This window comes from Procambarus clarkii, chromosome 43 (assembly GCF_040958095.1).
Source record: "Procambarus clarkii isolate CNS0578487 chromosome 43, FALCON_Pclarkii_2.0, whole genome shotgun sequence".
Taxonomy (NCBI): Eukaryota; Metazoa; Arthropoda; class Malacostraca; order Decapoda; family Cambaridae; genus Procambarus; species Procambarus clarkii.
The window spans coordinates 7,478,030-7,495,208 of NC_091192.1; the positions used below are offsets into that span (position 1 = coordinate 7,478,030).

The window sequence follows — 17,179 nt, forward strand, 5'->3', positions numbered from 1 at the left end:
CACTTCACTTACAGCACACACAAATTCAGTACAGTACTTTCTTAGACATGCCTTGATAGGATAACTTGTTCTTCTCACTGCTAGGGACAATTTCATTAAGGCACAACACTTTTAAGGTCTAAATTATAGCTGGAAATTATAATTGTTTTGTTAACAAAAAGAGTATTGAATAAAGCCACAAGTTTGGTTAAATTTAGACTTGGTAACACTTTGAGCTGCTTGGAGTGTGCGGCCCAGCCCACACCAAGGTGGGCCTGGTGTTTCCTGTGAGTGCGCACCCACACTAAATGTGTATACTCTTTTTTGGTTTTCTCGTGTCAATTTTCATGTTACATCATTCATTTTGGTATCAAATTGTTTGCAATAGAATTCTGTAAAAGAATATACATATAAGGTCAAAAAGCCCAGCATGCCACCCGCAGCAAACCCAAAAATCAGCCGAGTGTTACCTATGAGTGCGCAACCACTAAAATGTGTATACTCTTTTTAGTTTTGTCATGTCAATTTTCGTGTTACGTCATTCATTTTGGTATCAAATTGTTCGCAATAGAATTCACTAAAGGGATATATGTATACAAGATAAAACAAACAGGCGCAATACCCACAGCAAACCAGAACATCCGCTGAGCGTTTCCCATGAGCAAGCACCCAAGCGCACACCCATACTCAAATGTGTGTATTCTTTTCAGTTTGATCACCTCAATTTCTGTGTTATGTCGTTCATTTTGGTATCAAATTGTTTGCAATAGAATGCTCTAAAGGGATATATGCATATAAGGGCATATGGAAGAACATTATTAACCCTCAAACTACACATGGCACATATATACGCCATGAGTAACATGTCCCACTGAGCGCATGGTGTATATATACGCCATAGGGTGCCAGACATGACTCAACTGGCTCGCGGCTACACGGGTTCACATCAGCTTCCTCAGGGCTCTTGTAAACAGATGCCATGTTTAAAAAAAATTGTGGGCAATATTCTCCAGTGTGAGAGCCACACTACTGTGGGAGCACCAAGGCTGATGCACGCAGCATGAGCCAACAGCATTGCTGTTCAGCTTGTGACCACAGCATCTCCTAAAAATGTCAAAATAAATATGTAACTGCTATTATTTAGAGATGACAGTTTTACAGATGACCCCTGACTGTGATAAAAATGACCAGGATTGTGATAATAGCAGGATTATTGTGATAATTAGCGCTGTGTGGTAGTAGTAATGCTGTGGGAGGGAGGGAGATAGCGTCGTTTACTGACTGTGTGGTCACCTGTTATTGTCTGCATTCACCATACCAGCTCAGTGGTTCTCTATGGTGAACACAAATGTAGATACTTAAACATGATGTGTGTATTAGTGTAATAACAGCAAAAGGATTATGTTGGGAGGAGCCGTTTGGGTGACGGAGGTGGTGTCGTCTGCATGACTTGTGTAGCTGTGTAGAGGGTGGCCACTATGTTGTTTGGGTGCCCTACAAGCTTAGGTGTACAGTTACGGTGCATACAGCATGTAGATACTTGTATATATATATAATGTGTGTATATAGTGTAATAACACTGCAAACAGTATTGTTGGGGGAGAAATTTAGTTCGTGTGACCTTGAATGTGTGAGGGAGGCAGCCGCCAGCTGGCTGTGTGTAGCGACGTCTTTTAGTGCCTGAACTAACTATATCAGCTTAGTTGTACAGTTGTGGTGAACAAAACATGTAAATACTAATATATATAATGTGTGTGTGTGTATATAGTGTAATAACTGCAAAACTATATGTATGTTGTTTTATGACCGTAATAATTGAATCACTAATATGAACACCATACCTGGTTGATTACCTGGTTGATGGGGTTCTGGGAGTTCTTCTACTCCCCAAGCCCGGCCCGAGGCCAGGCTCGACTTGTGAGAGTTTGGTCCACCAGGCTGTTGCTTGGAGCGGCCCGCAGGCCCACATACCCACCACAGCCCGGTTGGTCCGGCACTCCTTGGAGGAATAAATCTAGTTTCCTCTTGAAAATGTCCACGGTTGTTCCGGCAATATTTCTTATGCTTGCTGGGAGGACGTTGAACAACCGCGGACCTCTGATGTTTATACAGTGTTCTCTGATTGTGCCTATGGCACCTCTGCTCTTCATTGGTTCTATTCTACATTTTCTTCCATGTCGTTCACTCCAGTACGTTGTTATTTTACTGTGTAGATTTGGTACTTGGCCCTCCAGTATCTTCCAGGTGTATATTATTTGATATCTCTCTCGTCTTCTTTCTAGTGAGTACATTTGGAGGGCTTTGAGACGATCCCAATAATTTAGGTGCTTTATTGCATCTATGCATGCCGTATATGTTCTCTGTATTCCCTCTATTTCAGCAATCTCTCCTGCTCTGAAGGGGGAAGTGAGTACTGAGCAGTACTCAAGACGGGACAACACAAGTGACTTGAAGAGTACAACCATTGTGATGGGATCCCTGGATTTGAAAGTTCTCGTAATCCATCCTATCATTTTTCTGGCTGTCGCAATATTTGCTTGGTTATGCTCCTTAAACGTTAGGTTGTCAGACATTATTATTCCCAAATCCTTTACATTCTGTTTTCCTACTATGGGTACATTTGATTGTGTTTTGTACTCTGTATTATGTTTAAGGTCCTCATTTTTACCGTACCTGAGTACCTGGAATTTATCACTGTTAAACATCATGTTATTTTCTGATGCCCAGTCGAAAACTTTATTAATATCAGCTTGAAGTTTTTCAATGTCCTCAGCCGAGGTAATTTTCATACTGATTTTTGTGTCATCTGCAAAGGATGATACGAAGCTGTGAATTGTATTTTTGTCTATATCTGATATGAGAATAAGGAAAAGCAGCGGTGCAAGGACTGTACCCTGAGGTACAGAGCTTTTCACTGCACTTGGACTAGATTTTATATGGTTGACAGTTACTCGCTGAGTCCTGTTTGACAGAAAACTGAGTATCCAGTGTCCTACTTTACCGGTTATTCCCATTGACTTCATTTTGTGTGCTATCACGCCATGGTCACATTTATCGAAAGCCTTTGCGAAGTCCGTGTATATCACATCAGCATTCTGTTTCTCTTCTAATGCCTCAGTGACTTTGTCGTAGTGCTCAAGTAGCTGTGAGAGGCACGATCTTCCCGCTCGAAATCCATGTTGGCCTGGGTTGTGAAGGTCATTGGTCTCCATGAAATTGGTGACCTGACTCCTAATCACTCTCTCAAATACTTTTATGATGTGCGATGTTAGTGCAACTGGTCTATAATTTTTTGCCAATGCTTTGCTCCCTCCCTTGTGTAGAGGGGCTATGTCTGCTACTTTAAGTGCATCTGGTATCTCCCCCGTGTCCAAGCTCTTCCTCCACACTATACTGAGTGCCTGTGCTACCGGCACTTTGCATTTCTTTATAAATATTGAATTCCATGAGTCTGGACCTGGGGCCGAGTGCATGGGCATGTTTTCAATTTCTTTTTCAAAATTTAGTGCGCTCGTGTTTATATCAGTTATATTTACCGGGGTTTGAATATCCCGCATAAAGAAATTGTCTGGATCTTCCACCTTCATGTTGTTTATTGGAGTGCTAAACATGTCCTCATACTGCTTTTTTAGGATTTCACTAATTTCTTTGTCATCCTCCGTGTATGAACCTTCACTTGTATGAATAGGTCCAATACTGGCAGTGGTTTTTGCTTTTGATTTCACATATGAGAAGAAATATTTTGGATTTTTCTTTATTTCCTGAATTGCTTTCTGTTCTAACTGCCTTTCTTCAGTTTCATATGAGTGTTTCAATTTCCGCTCGATTTCTTCAATCTCCCTATTTAAATTATTCCTTCTTTGATGGGAAATTCGTGTCTGCATAAGCAGTTCCGTTATTTTTTTCCTGCGTTTATAGTGTCGTCTGCGTTCTCTTTCTACGTTAGATCTCTTTCTGGCTTTCCTCAAAGGAACATGTTTCAGACAGACTTGATACGCTTCTGAAGTCAGTTTTTCTATTCCTTCTGTAGGACTTGTATTATTTAGAACAGTTCCCCATGGAATGTTTGTAAGTTCCCTGTTTATTATCTCCCAGTCTATCCTTTTATTATTAAAATTGAATTTACTGAATAGCCCCTCTCGCTTTATCAACGTTTTAGGTCTATTCTGAGTATTGATGGTAGTTTGCACTTCAATGAGTTTGTGATCTGAGTATGTGGTATCTGATATCGTAATGTGTCTGATAATGTCTTCATTGTTCGTAAAGACCAGATCTAGAATATTTTCATTTCTCGTTGGCTCCGATATCTGCTGATTGAGTGAAAATTTGTCACAGAATCTAAGTAGTTCTCTAATCTGTGGTTGGTTAGGTCCTGATAGATTTCCTGGTATAATATTATTGTTTGCTATTTTCCACCTGAGACTAGGCAAGTTGAAGTCACCTAGGAAGATAATATCAGGTATCGGGTTCTCCAAATTATCAAGGCTATTCTCTATTTTGCTTATCTGTTCTGTGAATTCCTCAACCATTGCATCTGGCGGTTTGTATATTAGTATAATCACTAAATTTATTTTCTCTATTTTTAATCCCAGTACCTCTACCACCTCATTTGTAACGTTTAGGAGCTCCGAGCATACAAGGTCTTCCCTAATATACAGACCCACTCCTCCATGTGACCTAATTTTCCTATCACACCTGTATAGGTTATATCCTGGAATCCAGATCTCACTGTCCAACAATTCCCCTGCATGGGTTTCTGTGAAAGCTCCAAATACTGCATTTGACTCCGTGAGGAGGCCATTTATGAACTGTATTTTGTTGTTTGTTCTTGTTTTCAGTCCTTGTATGTTGGCAAAGATGAATGAGGTTACTCTATTAGTGATAGTTTGAATGGGAGACTTTTTCGGCAAGTCCATTATTCGTGGACATAATGAGTTTGTTCTGACCAGTACTGATTGTTGTAGGGCAGTTTTCTGTCGTAGTTGTAGTTCCCTTTCGGTGGGTAATTGTATCTGTAATTCTGGAATGCCAGTGGATCTGGCATCCAGTTCCATACACTCTCCATGCTGCTCCTTTTGAATTCTCTGCCGGTCTGGTATAAAAAATTTATAGAGTTTCCTCCAAATTCATTATCCTGCTTGCCACTCTTTATGTAGCGTTCCGTGCCTTTCACGTGAAAGTGTGGGCAGCTAAGGTCATAGCATTTTCTGTCCTCCAGTGAGGTTTGGCACATGTCAGGATGGAAAAACCTACATATTGATCCAAATTGACACTCACCTTTCCTAAGCATATTTAAACATTTTTTGGGATGTTGGTAACTGCATTCTAATCCTTTCTTATTACCAGCATATCTATGTCTGCATATGCCCTTTGCATAAAATTTGCATAAGTCTGTCCTTCTGTTCTGAATTGCTCTATCGAGAACCGTCGTGGTGTCTGTACCTATCGAGCTGTCAGTGCTGTCTGGTACACTTTCTAGTTTACTGTCATCTACATCCTGGCCTACTGAGTCAGAGTTTACAACTTCCTGAGTTTCAGCCTCAGTTTCATCCCTGACTATAGCCTCCGCCCCTTGTATATTAGAATTGTTGTTCCTTTCCCACTCCTTCTGGATGGCTGGTAGGCTTCCAATGAATGATGTTTTCCGTTCATGCGTCATGTTATCTAGAAGGTTTTTTAGGATATTCCAAGCTGGCAGGTCATTTTTACACACCCAGAGCAAGTGGCCAGCTCTCAGTGCCGTAGTGTTACTCACTCCTGTACAAGCTGAATGGAATCTAGTCTTACAGATATAACATTCAATTCCCGTTACCTTCGTCTTTAAGAAGTTGTTACAGTGGCCACAAATTTGTTTATTTACTCCCATATTGCCTTGTTTTGTTGTATATATCTATATATTTATAATATTATATGTATATTGTATATTTGTAACAATATATATATGTATATATATTTATATGTTTAATATTATAATATTATATGTATATCGTATATTTGTAATATTATGTGTGTTATTTTGTTCAAACTTTATGGCAGGTACTTAGCGTAGGTAGCGAGGCTGGTCCCCCGGTCAGTACAGGTGACCTCTTGTGGCCCAGGTTGATGTCACCAGTTTCCAGTTACCCGATTTATAACCACTGATGCCGCCTCTTGCCACTATTCTATATTTCTAGTGTTCTATATTTATAATATTCACTTCCAACTTATATGTTGTTGTGATACCCGTTCCACATCACTGTTCCACGAATCACCGTTCACTATTTTTTTTTTTTTTTTTTCCTAATACATGCATGCACACAAAGCCTCGTTCACTGGCTCACACGCGGTCTCCCGTTTATTCTCTATTTAACACAAAGTTCTATTGTTAATGACTATTTTCAATTTTCCAGCGGGTCACTATGCACTTTGTTATGTCTGTAATCAGTAATCCACGGCAGTAGTCCTACGAATCCCTGTTAATGTCACGATTTTAACGGAGCGCGCACGGTACGTCTGCCCCCTCCCTCGACCTCGACTCGACTATTTTGAGTATACTTTTGAGTATAGCGATGATTCACACATTTTACTGTATAAATCTATCACACTACACACTATTGAATAATATTACTGCAAAAAAATAAGAAAAAATCAATCAAACATTGAAATAATTAGGTGATAATATCTTTGTGACAACTCCCACCTGTCAGCTCGGGTGACGCTGACTGCCTCTGACGACTGTTCTGTCAACGCCCACATTTTGCCAGACTTCCTCGGCCTATTGTGCCCAAAATATGTCGCCTACGATTTTTTTTTAATTTTCCCATGCTCAGGGAACACAAATTAACATTTTTAGAAGACGAAATAATTTTTTAGAATTTTTTTCTTGCGCACAGGGGTGTAAATCTCCTCGGGCCCCTTTATTAGCTTAAAGGTTAACAATACCATAAGATAAAGAATATTGTCATGTGAAAAACCGGCTTTTTGTCATTATTTTACATTTGTTATTCATTCCCGACATTATTTGTGACACAATATTATTCGTTTTGTGTTGATTCCTTCACATAAGTGTTTCTTCACATAAGTGGGTGTTCTGGGTTGCGGGGGGCAGGCCTCTTCTCCTGCGCTCTGTTGGGTCATTTCAGAGTGGGTTAACTTGGGCGTGGTTGAAACAACCTCGTCCCTCAGGTGGGTTTCACGCTTGTTTCCAGTTCCTGAAACTGGACTGCGCGGACCTCCAATTTGTTCTGGACTTGTCCCGTCTGAACCCATGGGTTTATTGCCCCATTTTTCAGATGACTACTCTGTCCCAGGTCTGTCTTCTTCTGGAGCCGGGCGCTTGGTGTCCCTGGACCTCTGGGACACATATCGACACATCCCGATTCATCCTGGGTTCAGGGACTGGCTTGGATTTGTTGTGGCATGTCAGGGTTACCACTTTCGTTGCCTTCCATTTGGTTTGAATCTGGAGCCTCGCATTTTCATACGCCTTACCTGGGTCGTAGTGGCCCATCTGTGTCTTTAAGGTGTTCGGGTTCTGGCCTATCCCGATGACTGGCTTATGTGGGCTCCCAGCTGGTCCGCGTGTCTGCTCGTCAGGGATTTCCTACTTTTCCCAGCTCGTTGGATTCCAGTTCCTGGGGAACTGGCGGAAGTCCCATCTGGTTCCGTCTCAGGTTTGGTCTTAGCTGGGTCTTGTGTGGGACTCCCGGACTGCTTCCTTGTCTCATCCTCCGGAGGATCGGCTTCAGCTGCAGTCCCACCTTTGTTTGTTTTTGGGGGCTCCTGAGTCACACGACAGTTGCTCAAGGGGTTTGTGTGGGAGCCTGAACTTTGCCCTGATGGTCTTCCCACTGGGTCAAGTTTACCTTCGTCGGGTGTTCTGGTTCCTTTGGGGATGTCCCTTCCTCCTCTCTTGCGATCACTGGGTTTGGCCTCCTGGTGCCTTGTGTCAGCTACTGTGTTGCAGGCTTCCTCTTCACGTTTTTCTGGGTTCATTGCCTAGGCACCTCTCCGAGCCCTTGCTCAATCTGTTCACAGATGCGTTGTTTCTTGCCTGAGGCTTTGTGACCAGTGCTCACCAGGCCGGCCAGAGGTGGTGGGGTTCGTCCTTCCGTCGAGCCCCCAGCATGGTGCAGGGGTTGACCAGACCACACACTAGAAGTTGAAGGGACGACGACGTTTTGGTCCGTCCTGGACCATTCTCAAGTCAATTGTGATGAGGAGGTAGAGAAAGGCAATAAATAGGCAAGAGAGAGCTGAGGAGGGAAGTAAGGTGTAGGGGATAGTAGTAATAATGAGAACTGCAGAAGGCCTATTGGCCCATACGAGGCAGCTCCTATTATAACCACCGAAGGAGATAGTAATAGGAATAAGAAGAGGATAGCAAGGGAGCATAGGAGAAGACAATGAACAGAAAAAGGGTAGAAGAGAGAAAGAGAAAGAAAGATAAATGGAAAGAAAAATGGATTTTTTTTTCCAATTGCATTTGACACTGCTCACGTCTCCTCTTCCCACCACTCCTCCACACTACACAACAAACTTCAACGCCTGATCTCCAACAGTCCTTGGGCCAAATACTCTCTCTCTGACTGTGTTACCAACCTTTCGTCCTACTCTCTTTCTAAGCACCAGCAAGAACTTCTTGGTCTTGGTCTGTCTTTTGCTACTTCCCTTGGCCGCTGTGGCATTGATCTCATTAGTTCCTTTGACAGGTTTGTCAATTCTAACTCTAGTACTCTTTCGGACCTGTCTGCCTTTAGAGGGGCCCTTATCCCCGTTCTTGACAGCTTGTTTTCTAAAAATAACCACCTTCCTCGTCGCTTCCATCTTGCCCTTGACTCCCTAAAATCTAACAACTCTATTCTTAACCTTCCTTCCGACAAAGGCAATTCGGTGGTTGTCCTTGACCGTGAGGACTACCTCCGAAAAGCAGATGTCTTGCTCTCTGACTCTCGCACTTATTCTCCTCTGACTTCTAACCCTTTGGATCGCCTCAAAACTTCCTTTAACCACAAACTAAGACAGCTCTCTAGTCTTTGCCCTCCTGACTTTGATCTCATTAAACGTTTCTGTGTCATCTGCCCCTTCTCTTCCTTATTTCTATGGTCTTCCTAAGACTCATAAACCTGGTGTTCCTCTTCGTCCTATCATTTCTTCACGGGGCTCTGTCAGCTATCCTCTTGCCTCCTGGCTCGCTAAAACCCTGACACCTTACCTTGGCACTTTTTCCCCTGCCCACCTTCGTCACTCTCAGGACTTCATAGAAAGACTGCGCCTGCAGCCCTTTTGTAAGATGCTTAGTCTTGATGTTGACTCTCTGTTCACTAATGTTCCGCTCGATGACGTTCTCTCTTTCCTCAGACAGAAGGCGTCAGAGGGCCTCCTTCCTCTCCCACTTCCCACTGACGTTTTCCTCGATCTCATTAGAGTCTGTGTTGAATCTAACTCTTTCTCTTTCAACGGTAAATATTACACTCAAACTTTCGGTGTCGCTATGGGTTCCCCTCTCTCCCCTGTTCTTGCTAATTTCTACATGGAATACTTCGAAACTGTTCTTCTTCCTTCTATTGACACTCGTCCCTCTCTCAGGCTTCGCTATGTTGATGACATTTTTGCTTTATGGCCTCATGACCTTAGTCTTTTCCAGCCTTTCCTCGCCTCTCTTAACAATCTGGCTCCTATCCATTTCAAAGTTGAATGGGAATCTAATTACCTCCTTCCTTTTCTTGATGTTCACGTTCACAGCTCTGTGTCTGGGTTCTCTTTCTCTGTCTACTGTAAACCCCATGCATAGTGGCATGTACATTCACTTCTTTTCCTACAATCCTCTTTCTGTTAAGAAAAGTGTCCTCGTCTCTCTCTTCCTCTGCGCTCTACGCATCAGCGACCCTCATTTTCTTGATTCTGACATTGCCTTTATCTACAAATCATTCTCTCGCCTTGGTTATCCTTTGTATTTCATCAACTGTGCCTACTCTCAAGCTAAATGAAATTTCTTTCATCCTAAACCTGCTTCCAACACTAGTAGCACTGTACCATGCCTTCCCTTCATATCTGAACTCAAAACTTTTACCAATACCTTTCGTCCTCTTGACATTAAACTCGCCTTTCGACAAACTAACACACTTCGTAGCAATCTAGTTCACACTGCTCCTCCTGCTTCTAATGCTGCTGGTGTCTACTCTATTTCCTGTTCATCTTGTCCTCTCCAATACTTTGGCGAAACTGGCCGTACACTGAATGACAGACTTAAAGAACACAAGAGAAGTGTTATGTCTGCAGACACTAACAATGCTCTCTTCTGCCATGTGAGGGATTCTAATCATCCCATTGATTGGTCTTCCTCCAAAATAATCTTTCCTGCCTCTACTCTACACAGACGCCGTCTTGTAGAATTGGCTCTTATACACAATGTACCCAACATGAACTTGAGTCCTGGCTTTGTTGCTGTGGACTCTTCCCTTTCACAGTATATACTCAAATGCTCTAATCTTTCTAACAAACGTGACTTAACATGAGCTTACCCCTTCCATTTATCTTTCTTTCTCTTTCCTTTTCTTTCTCTCTTCTCCCCTTTTTCTGTTCATTGTCTTCTCCTACGCTCCCTTGCTATCCTCTTCTTATTCCTATTACTATCTCCTTCGGTGGTTATAATAGGAGCTGCCTCGTATGGGCCAATAGGTCTTCTGCAGTTCTCATTATTACTTCTATTCCCTACACCTTACTTCCCTTCTCAGCTCTCTCTTGCCTATTTATTGCCTTTCTCTACCTCTTCATCACAATCGACTTGAGAATGGTCCAGGACGGACCGAAACGTCGTCGTCCCTTCAACTTCTAGTGTGTGGTCTGGTCAACATACTTCAGCCATGTTATTGTGACTCATCGCCTGCACATGGTACAGGAGTTTGCGGCTATGTGGATGTCGCTTCGGAGGGTTTGGGTCGCTCTTGGTTCGACGATCCGGCTCCATCCCGACTGCTCCCTGGTGGTTCATTGCCTGAGCTGAGGGGGGGTTCCATGCGGTCCTTGGCTCCTTGGGGCTGGTTGCTTTAGGTGATTCTTCTGCTGAGTTCTTGGGGTTTGGCTCTCCTGGCTGTTCACGTTCTGAGGGTGTCAGACATCCTGGCGGATGGCCAGCTTTGGTTCATTCCCCTGTCCACAGAATGGACATTCAATGACGACTCCTTCAGTTGGCTCTGCTGGATGTTCGAGCATCTGCAGGTGGACCTCTTCGTGTCGGTGTGGTTGAGGTGTCTCCTGTTATGTGGCCCTTCCCCGACTGCGAGGCTGTCGGGGTTGATGCCTTGCAGCAGGACTGGTCGAGGTGGGGTTACTTGTATCTCTTCCCCCCAGGTTTAGCTGTTGCTCCAGGTCCTAGCATGCTTGGAGTCTTACCTAGGGAGAGTAGTCGTCTTGGCACCTTGGTTTCAGGCACTGCTTGCTCGGTGTCCAAATCTGTGGGTCTTCCCTCGACTCTTTCAGCAGATCGGTCCGGTCCGTTACGTGACTGGTTCGCTCTTCTCCTCGAGTCTTCACGTCTGGTCTGTCTGACTCGAGTCTATCACCGCTTGTATGGTGAGCAGGTGACTTCTAGGCGGCAGTATGAAGTTTCCTGGGGGTCCTTCCATTATTTATTTTCCCTTCGCAGGTTTACTTCTGTCTCTGATAAGGTTATCTTGTCCTTCCTTTCGTGGTTGTTCCAGCACTGTCATCTTATGCCAAATATTATCACCTTGTATCGTCTGGCGTTGGTGGAGCCGCTGCAGCTTGTGTTTGGCAATGATTATACTTCTGCACCGTTCCACAAGCTGTATCATGCGTTGTTTCAAATCCCAGCCTGCTCATGCACCGCCAGAGCTGTCCTGGTCATTGGACCGGGTGCTCTCCTTTCTTTCTTTCCTCTGTTTGTTGTAGCCCCTTTGGTTCAGGATTGTTTTTCCAAGGATCTTTTTTTTTTTTTTTTTACCCCGTTGGCATTGGCCTGTGGGGAGGGGGGGGGGGTCAGGTCGGGTAGCTTCATGCTCTCCTCCGGCGCAGGGGTTTCTGCTCTTTTGACTCTGGCAGTTGGTTTGTTCGTTTGCAGCCATCTACTTTTCTGCGAAGATTGAGACATCCACTTTCCGGTGGGGTCCTTGGATTTTTTATGCTTGGTTAGGCCGGGGGTGCATCATGTGTTGTTTGGTTGCGGCTCTCTGCCATGGTTTGCGCGCTTCGGCTTCTGTGTCAATGGTCGCACTTTGGGTTGCCCCTGGTTTCCCTTCTTCCCTGTGCCTGGGTTCAGGTTTCCCGGGTCGTTTGCTGGGTCCTTCGGAGCTGTTGGTTGTCTTGCTTTCGTTTTGAGTTGTGGTGGCATACGCCTCCCGGGTGCATCCCTCTTTTCCTTTTCTTTGGTGAAGTAGCTCCGTGGAGCTGTAGGGGCACTCCCCCCAGAAAACCAGCATTGAAAGTAATGAAACGCCATTTTCTGGGTGAGACCCGGAGGTTCCCTGCAACCCTACCTCCCTCCGGTCGTCAGTTTTTCGCACGTTTTGATATCTATCCTCAGAACTGCAGGGTGGATCGCTGGCACGAGGGGGTCTGGGGCTCCTCCCCCCCCCCTCTTTGGGATGCTTACCTTTCTGGGTGCCTTACCCAGTCGATGGCAGACATAGAATGCTCCATAACTACAGGTGCATTTCTATTGGCCATTGCTCCTCGTACCTCTCTGTGGGGGCCAAGTTCTGGCTTGTGGTCCCCGGTAGGCCTAGAACTCCATTCACATTGACTGAGGCCAAAGTCTAATATTTCCATATAAGCCTGGATAGCTCCGGGGAACCTCCGGGTCTCACCCAGAAAATGCTGTTTCATTACATTCAATGCTGTTTTTTTTTATTAAGATCATTTTTTTTACCTGATTTTTGGTAGGCTGCACAAATGTTTAGTCTGATGGGTTTTATGTTGCCCTTTAGTACCTGAGCTTTATAATCAAGGAACTATTGATGGACTGCAAAATAAGTCACATTTCATTGCACACACTTTTTTTCCAGGTCAGTGGAGTAGAAATTGCAGATTTTGATGAGCAAGGATTTGGACTTCGAGCAACAGAGGATCTCAATGAAGGTCAGGAGGTAATAACTGTGCCCCGAGAAGCCATGCTGACAGAAGAGACTGCCAGAAAGTCATATCTTGGTATGTGGGGCATTGTCTTCTGCATCAGTGCAGTCATTTTATAGGTGTGACATCACCAGTTTTATTTAGTTTGCTATAAGTTTGTTTCCAGTTTTCATTTGGTTGGAAATGTAGAAAGAATGAAAGCATGTAAATTTTAATAGGAAAATAAATGACTATATGGTTTATTATTTGTACATACTGTATCTGAAAATTATAATTTTCATAGAGATTGCAAAATATTAATAACATCAGTACTGTAGTTCACATATCTCGACACTGGTATAAATTCTTCGAAATTTTAATTTTCTTTGGTAATTAACCCTTAACATGCTCGGGGTTTAATATCCTGTCATCCCCACAGGCGCATGTCAGTTTGAAAAAAAAAAAATTATTTTTTCTTCCTAACCTGTTAATTTGTGTTCACTGATCACGGGAAAAATAATAAATAAATCGTAAGTGGCATATATTGCCCGCTTTAGGGCGGGGAAGTCTGGCAAATTATAGGCGCTGACTCAGCATGCGTCCCAGGCGGTCTGTTGCTCACAAGCTGTCAGGCCGGAGTTGCCACAAAGAGATAATTACCGAATTATTTCAATGTCTCCGATTGATTTTTCATACTTTTTTTGCTGTAATATTATTCAATAGTGTGTAGTTTGATATATTTATATAATAAAATGAGTGAATCATCGCTGTACTCAAAAATATGGTGTGCATATTGTTGATTCAATTATGTTCATCAAACAATGAACAAATACTTTGTCGGTTATTACATTATAAGCACAGGTTATATATAAGTATCTGCATGTTTTGCTCACTATAACGAACCACTAAGTAGCTATTATGAGTCAAAAAGTAACGAGGAGTGACCGCCGTTTCCAGCCAGCCACTCCCGCCCTCCCTCCAGTCATCTGACTCACCCACATTCTCCTCCCACAATAATGTTTTTGCTATAATTCACTATATACAGACGTTATATATAAGTATCTACATGTTTTGTTCACCATAACTGTACATCTAAGCTTGTATGGTGAGTAAAGGCACAAAGACGTAGGACCTCACACAGTCAGCTGATGGCTGCCGCCCTCAAGGACAGACGCACTAATGTTTCTCCTCCAACAATACTATGTGGTGTTATTACGCTATATACACACATTATATACAAATATCTACCTGTTTTATTCACCATACTTGTACAAATAAACTGGTATGGTGCCCAAAGACCATCGTGGTAACCAGTAAACAACACCGTCGTCTGCACGGTGGCGTCGTGCAGACGACGCCACCGCCCTCACCAAAATGGCGGCTCCAAACCTTCTCTTGCTGTTTATACCCTCTATACACACGTTATATATAAGTATCTACATTTGTGTTCACCATAGCGAACCACTAAGCTGGTGTGGTGAGTGCAGTCAATAAAAGGTGGCTACACACAGTCAAAAGACATCGCCACCACCCTCCCTCCCACAGCATTACTCCTCCCTCCATGGCGCACAGCACTAAATATTACCACAATCCTGCTATTATCAGAACCCTGGTCAGTTTTATCACAGTCAGGGGTCTTCTGTAATAATATCATCGCTACATAATAGCATGAACAAGTATAATTTGGCATTTTTAGGCGATGCTGTGGTCACAAGCTGAACAGCAGTGCTGTTAGCTCATGCTGCGTGCGTCAGGCTTGGTTGCTCACTCAATACTGAGGCCAATAACACCCGGGAGTTTAGCCCACGATTTAAAAAAAAAATGGCGTCTGTTTACAAGAGCCCTGATGAAGGTGTGGTGAACCCCGTGTATCCGCGGGCTGTTTAAATCTTGCGTAGTACTCCAACACATCATATGACGTGATGCGCAGTTGACTGGAACAACGTCCAGCACGTCATATGACGTGATGCGCACTTTAAGGGTTAAGTAATTGTAGTTACAGGATGAGAGCTACGCTCGTGGTGTCCCGTCTTCCCAGTACTCTTTGTCATATAATGCTTTGAAACTACTGACGGTCTTGGCCTCTACCACCTTCTCACCTAACTTGTTTCAACCGTCTACTACTCTGTTTGCGAAAGTGAATTTTCTTATATTTCTTCGCCAGCTTTGTTTAGTTGGTTTAAATTTGTAACCTCTTGTTCTTGAAGTTCCAGGTCTCAGGAATTCTTCTTTATCAATTTTATCGATTCCTGTTACTATTTTGTACATAGTGATCATATCGACTTTTTTTTTTATCTTCTAGCTAGTTTTGGCATATTTAATGCCTCTAACCTCCACTTGTAGCTCTTGTCCTTCAGTATCAGGAGCCATTTAGTTGCATGTCTTTGCACCTTTCCCAGTTTGTTGATGTGCTTTTTAAGATATGGGCACCACACAATCGCTGCATATTCTAGCTTTGGCCTAACAAAAGTCGTGAACAATTTCTTAAGTGTTTCACCATCCAAGTATTGAAAAGCAATTCTGAAATTGAATAGTGTTGCATTGACTCCTCGCACAATGTTCTTTATGTGGTCCTCAGGTGACAGTTTTCTATCTAGAACCACCCCTAGATCCCTTTCTTTATCAGAATTCGTTAAAGATTTCTCACTTAATTTATAGGTTGTGTGGGGTCTATATTCTCCTATTCCACATTCCATAACATGGCATTTATTCACATTAAATTCCATTTGCCAAGTGGTGCTCCATTAACTTATTTTGTTCAGGTCTTCTTGAAGGGGATGGCAGCTTTCTAAGCTTCTTATCTTCCCTAATATGGTGTAGGCTTGGTACGGTATTCAGATAAGTGTATTTATTTACACTTATTGCATTTAGTTCTAAGGTAAGACACTGAGTCCTCCAGACAAAGATGGGGAGAGTGAGGAAAGAGACATTCTAAAGTACCTGAACCACAGGACACTTTAGCAGTTGTTCCTGCATGGTCATCAAAATAGCTAAGGATCACTGGAGACAAATTCAGTTCAACCTGTTATAGATAATTTGAAACCTATGTAAGAATTCTAACTAACACAGGAGTTGGTCACCCCCGGTCCCTCCCCAAGACCCCCTATCCTGCACACTGGACCCTCCCCACTACCTCCATCTTCTCATCCCCTACACCGGACCCCTCTACCAGCTGTGCCCCTCCCTGCTATATGGACGGTATTAATACGGTGGGCTTCCTTGCTACCAGCTGATGGATGATCGGGAGGCAGACATCCTGGTCACCTGACATTAAACTCTCTCTTTTTTTTTTTTTTTTATTTTTTTTGTTTACTGACTGACTGGTTGCAACTGTGAAAGTCTGATTGATTGTGGAAAGCCTGATTGACTGTGGAACGCCTGATTGACGGTGGAACGCCTGATTGACGGTGGAACGCCTGATTGACGGTGGAAAGCCTGATTGACGGTGGAAAGCCTGATTGACGGTGGAAAGCCTGATTGACGGTGGAAAGCCTGATTGACGGTGGAAAGCCTGATTGACTGTAAATGCGTGACTGACCATAAATGCCTAATTGGTTGCTACCACAACTGTGAATGCTTGACTGTCTTTGGTTGTGACTGCCTGTGACTGGTCTTGACTGACTTGTGGCTGTAACTGACTGGTTCTGACTGACTGCCACATAACAGAGGCAGTGAAATGTGTCAAAGGAAAAATCTGGAACCAGTGATGCAGATATAAAAGTTTTTAAGTTGAGCAGGGGACGGTCTCACCACCACCACCACCACCACCTCACCCCTCCTCCTCACCCTCCCCATACACCAACACCGCCCCTCCCTCCCTCCCTCCCTCCCTCTTCCCACCTCCCTGTCTCCCATACGCCACCAAGAGTCCTCAGTAAAGGTAAAGTGCAGTTAAATGTTCACTTATTTTACTTATGGTTTATATTTATGCCTGATTGTTTTATGTATGAAAAATGAGTAGTATTCTTTATAAAATGTATTTTTAAGTTAATATTTTTGGGGGGTGTTGAACGGATTAATTCAATTTACATTATTTCTTATGGGAAAATTTGTTTCAGTTTGCAAATTTTTGGTTTACGAACCATCTCTGGGAACGGATTTAATTTGAAAACAAAGTTATCACTATATAAGAATTGTGGTAATGTTTATA

At 43.2% G+C, this 17,179-nt stretch overlaps 1 protein-coding gene across 2 annotated transcripts in view; it reads left to right on the forward strand.

Moving 5' to 3' along the window:
* Setd3 (SET domain containing 3) overlaps positions 1–17,179 on the forward strand; it is a 115,016-nt gene that overhangs the window by 29,222 nt on the left and 68,615 nt on the right. For both annotated transcript variants that reach the window (XM_045738489.2, XM_069300018.1), the window contains exon 5: positions 12,984–13,125. In XM_045738489.2, coding sequence (XP_045594445.2) covers positions 12,984–13,125 — 142 coding nt within the window. The remainder of the gene's footprint in view (positions 1–12,983; positions 13,126–17,179) is intronic.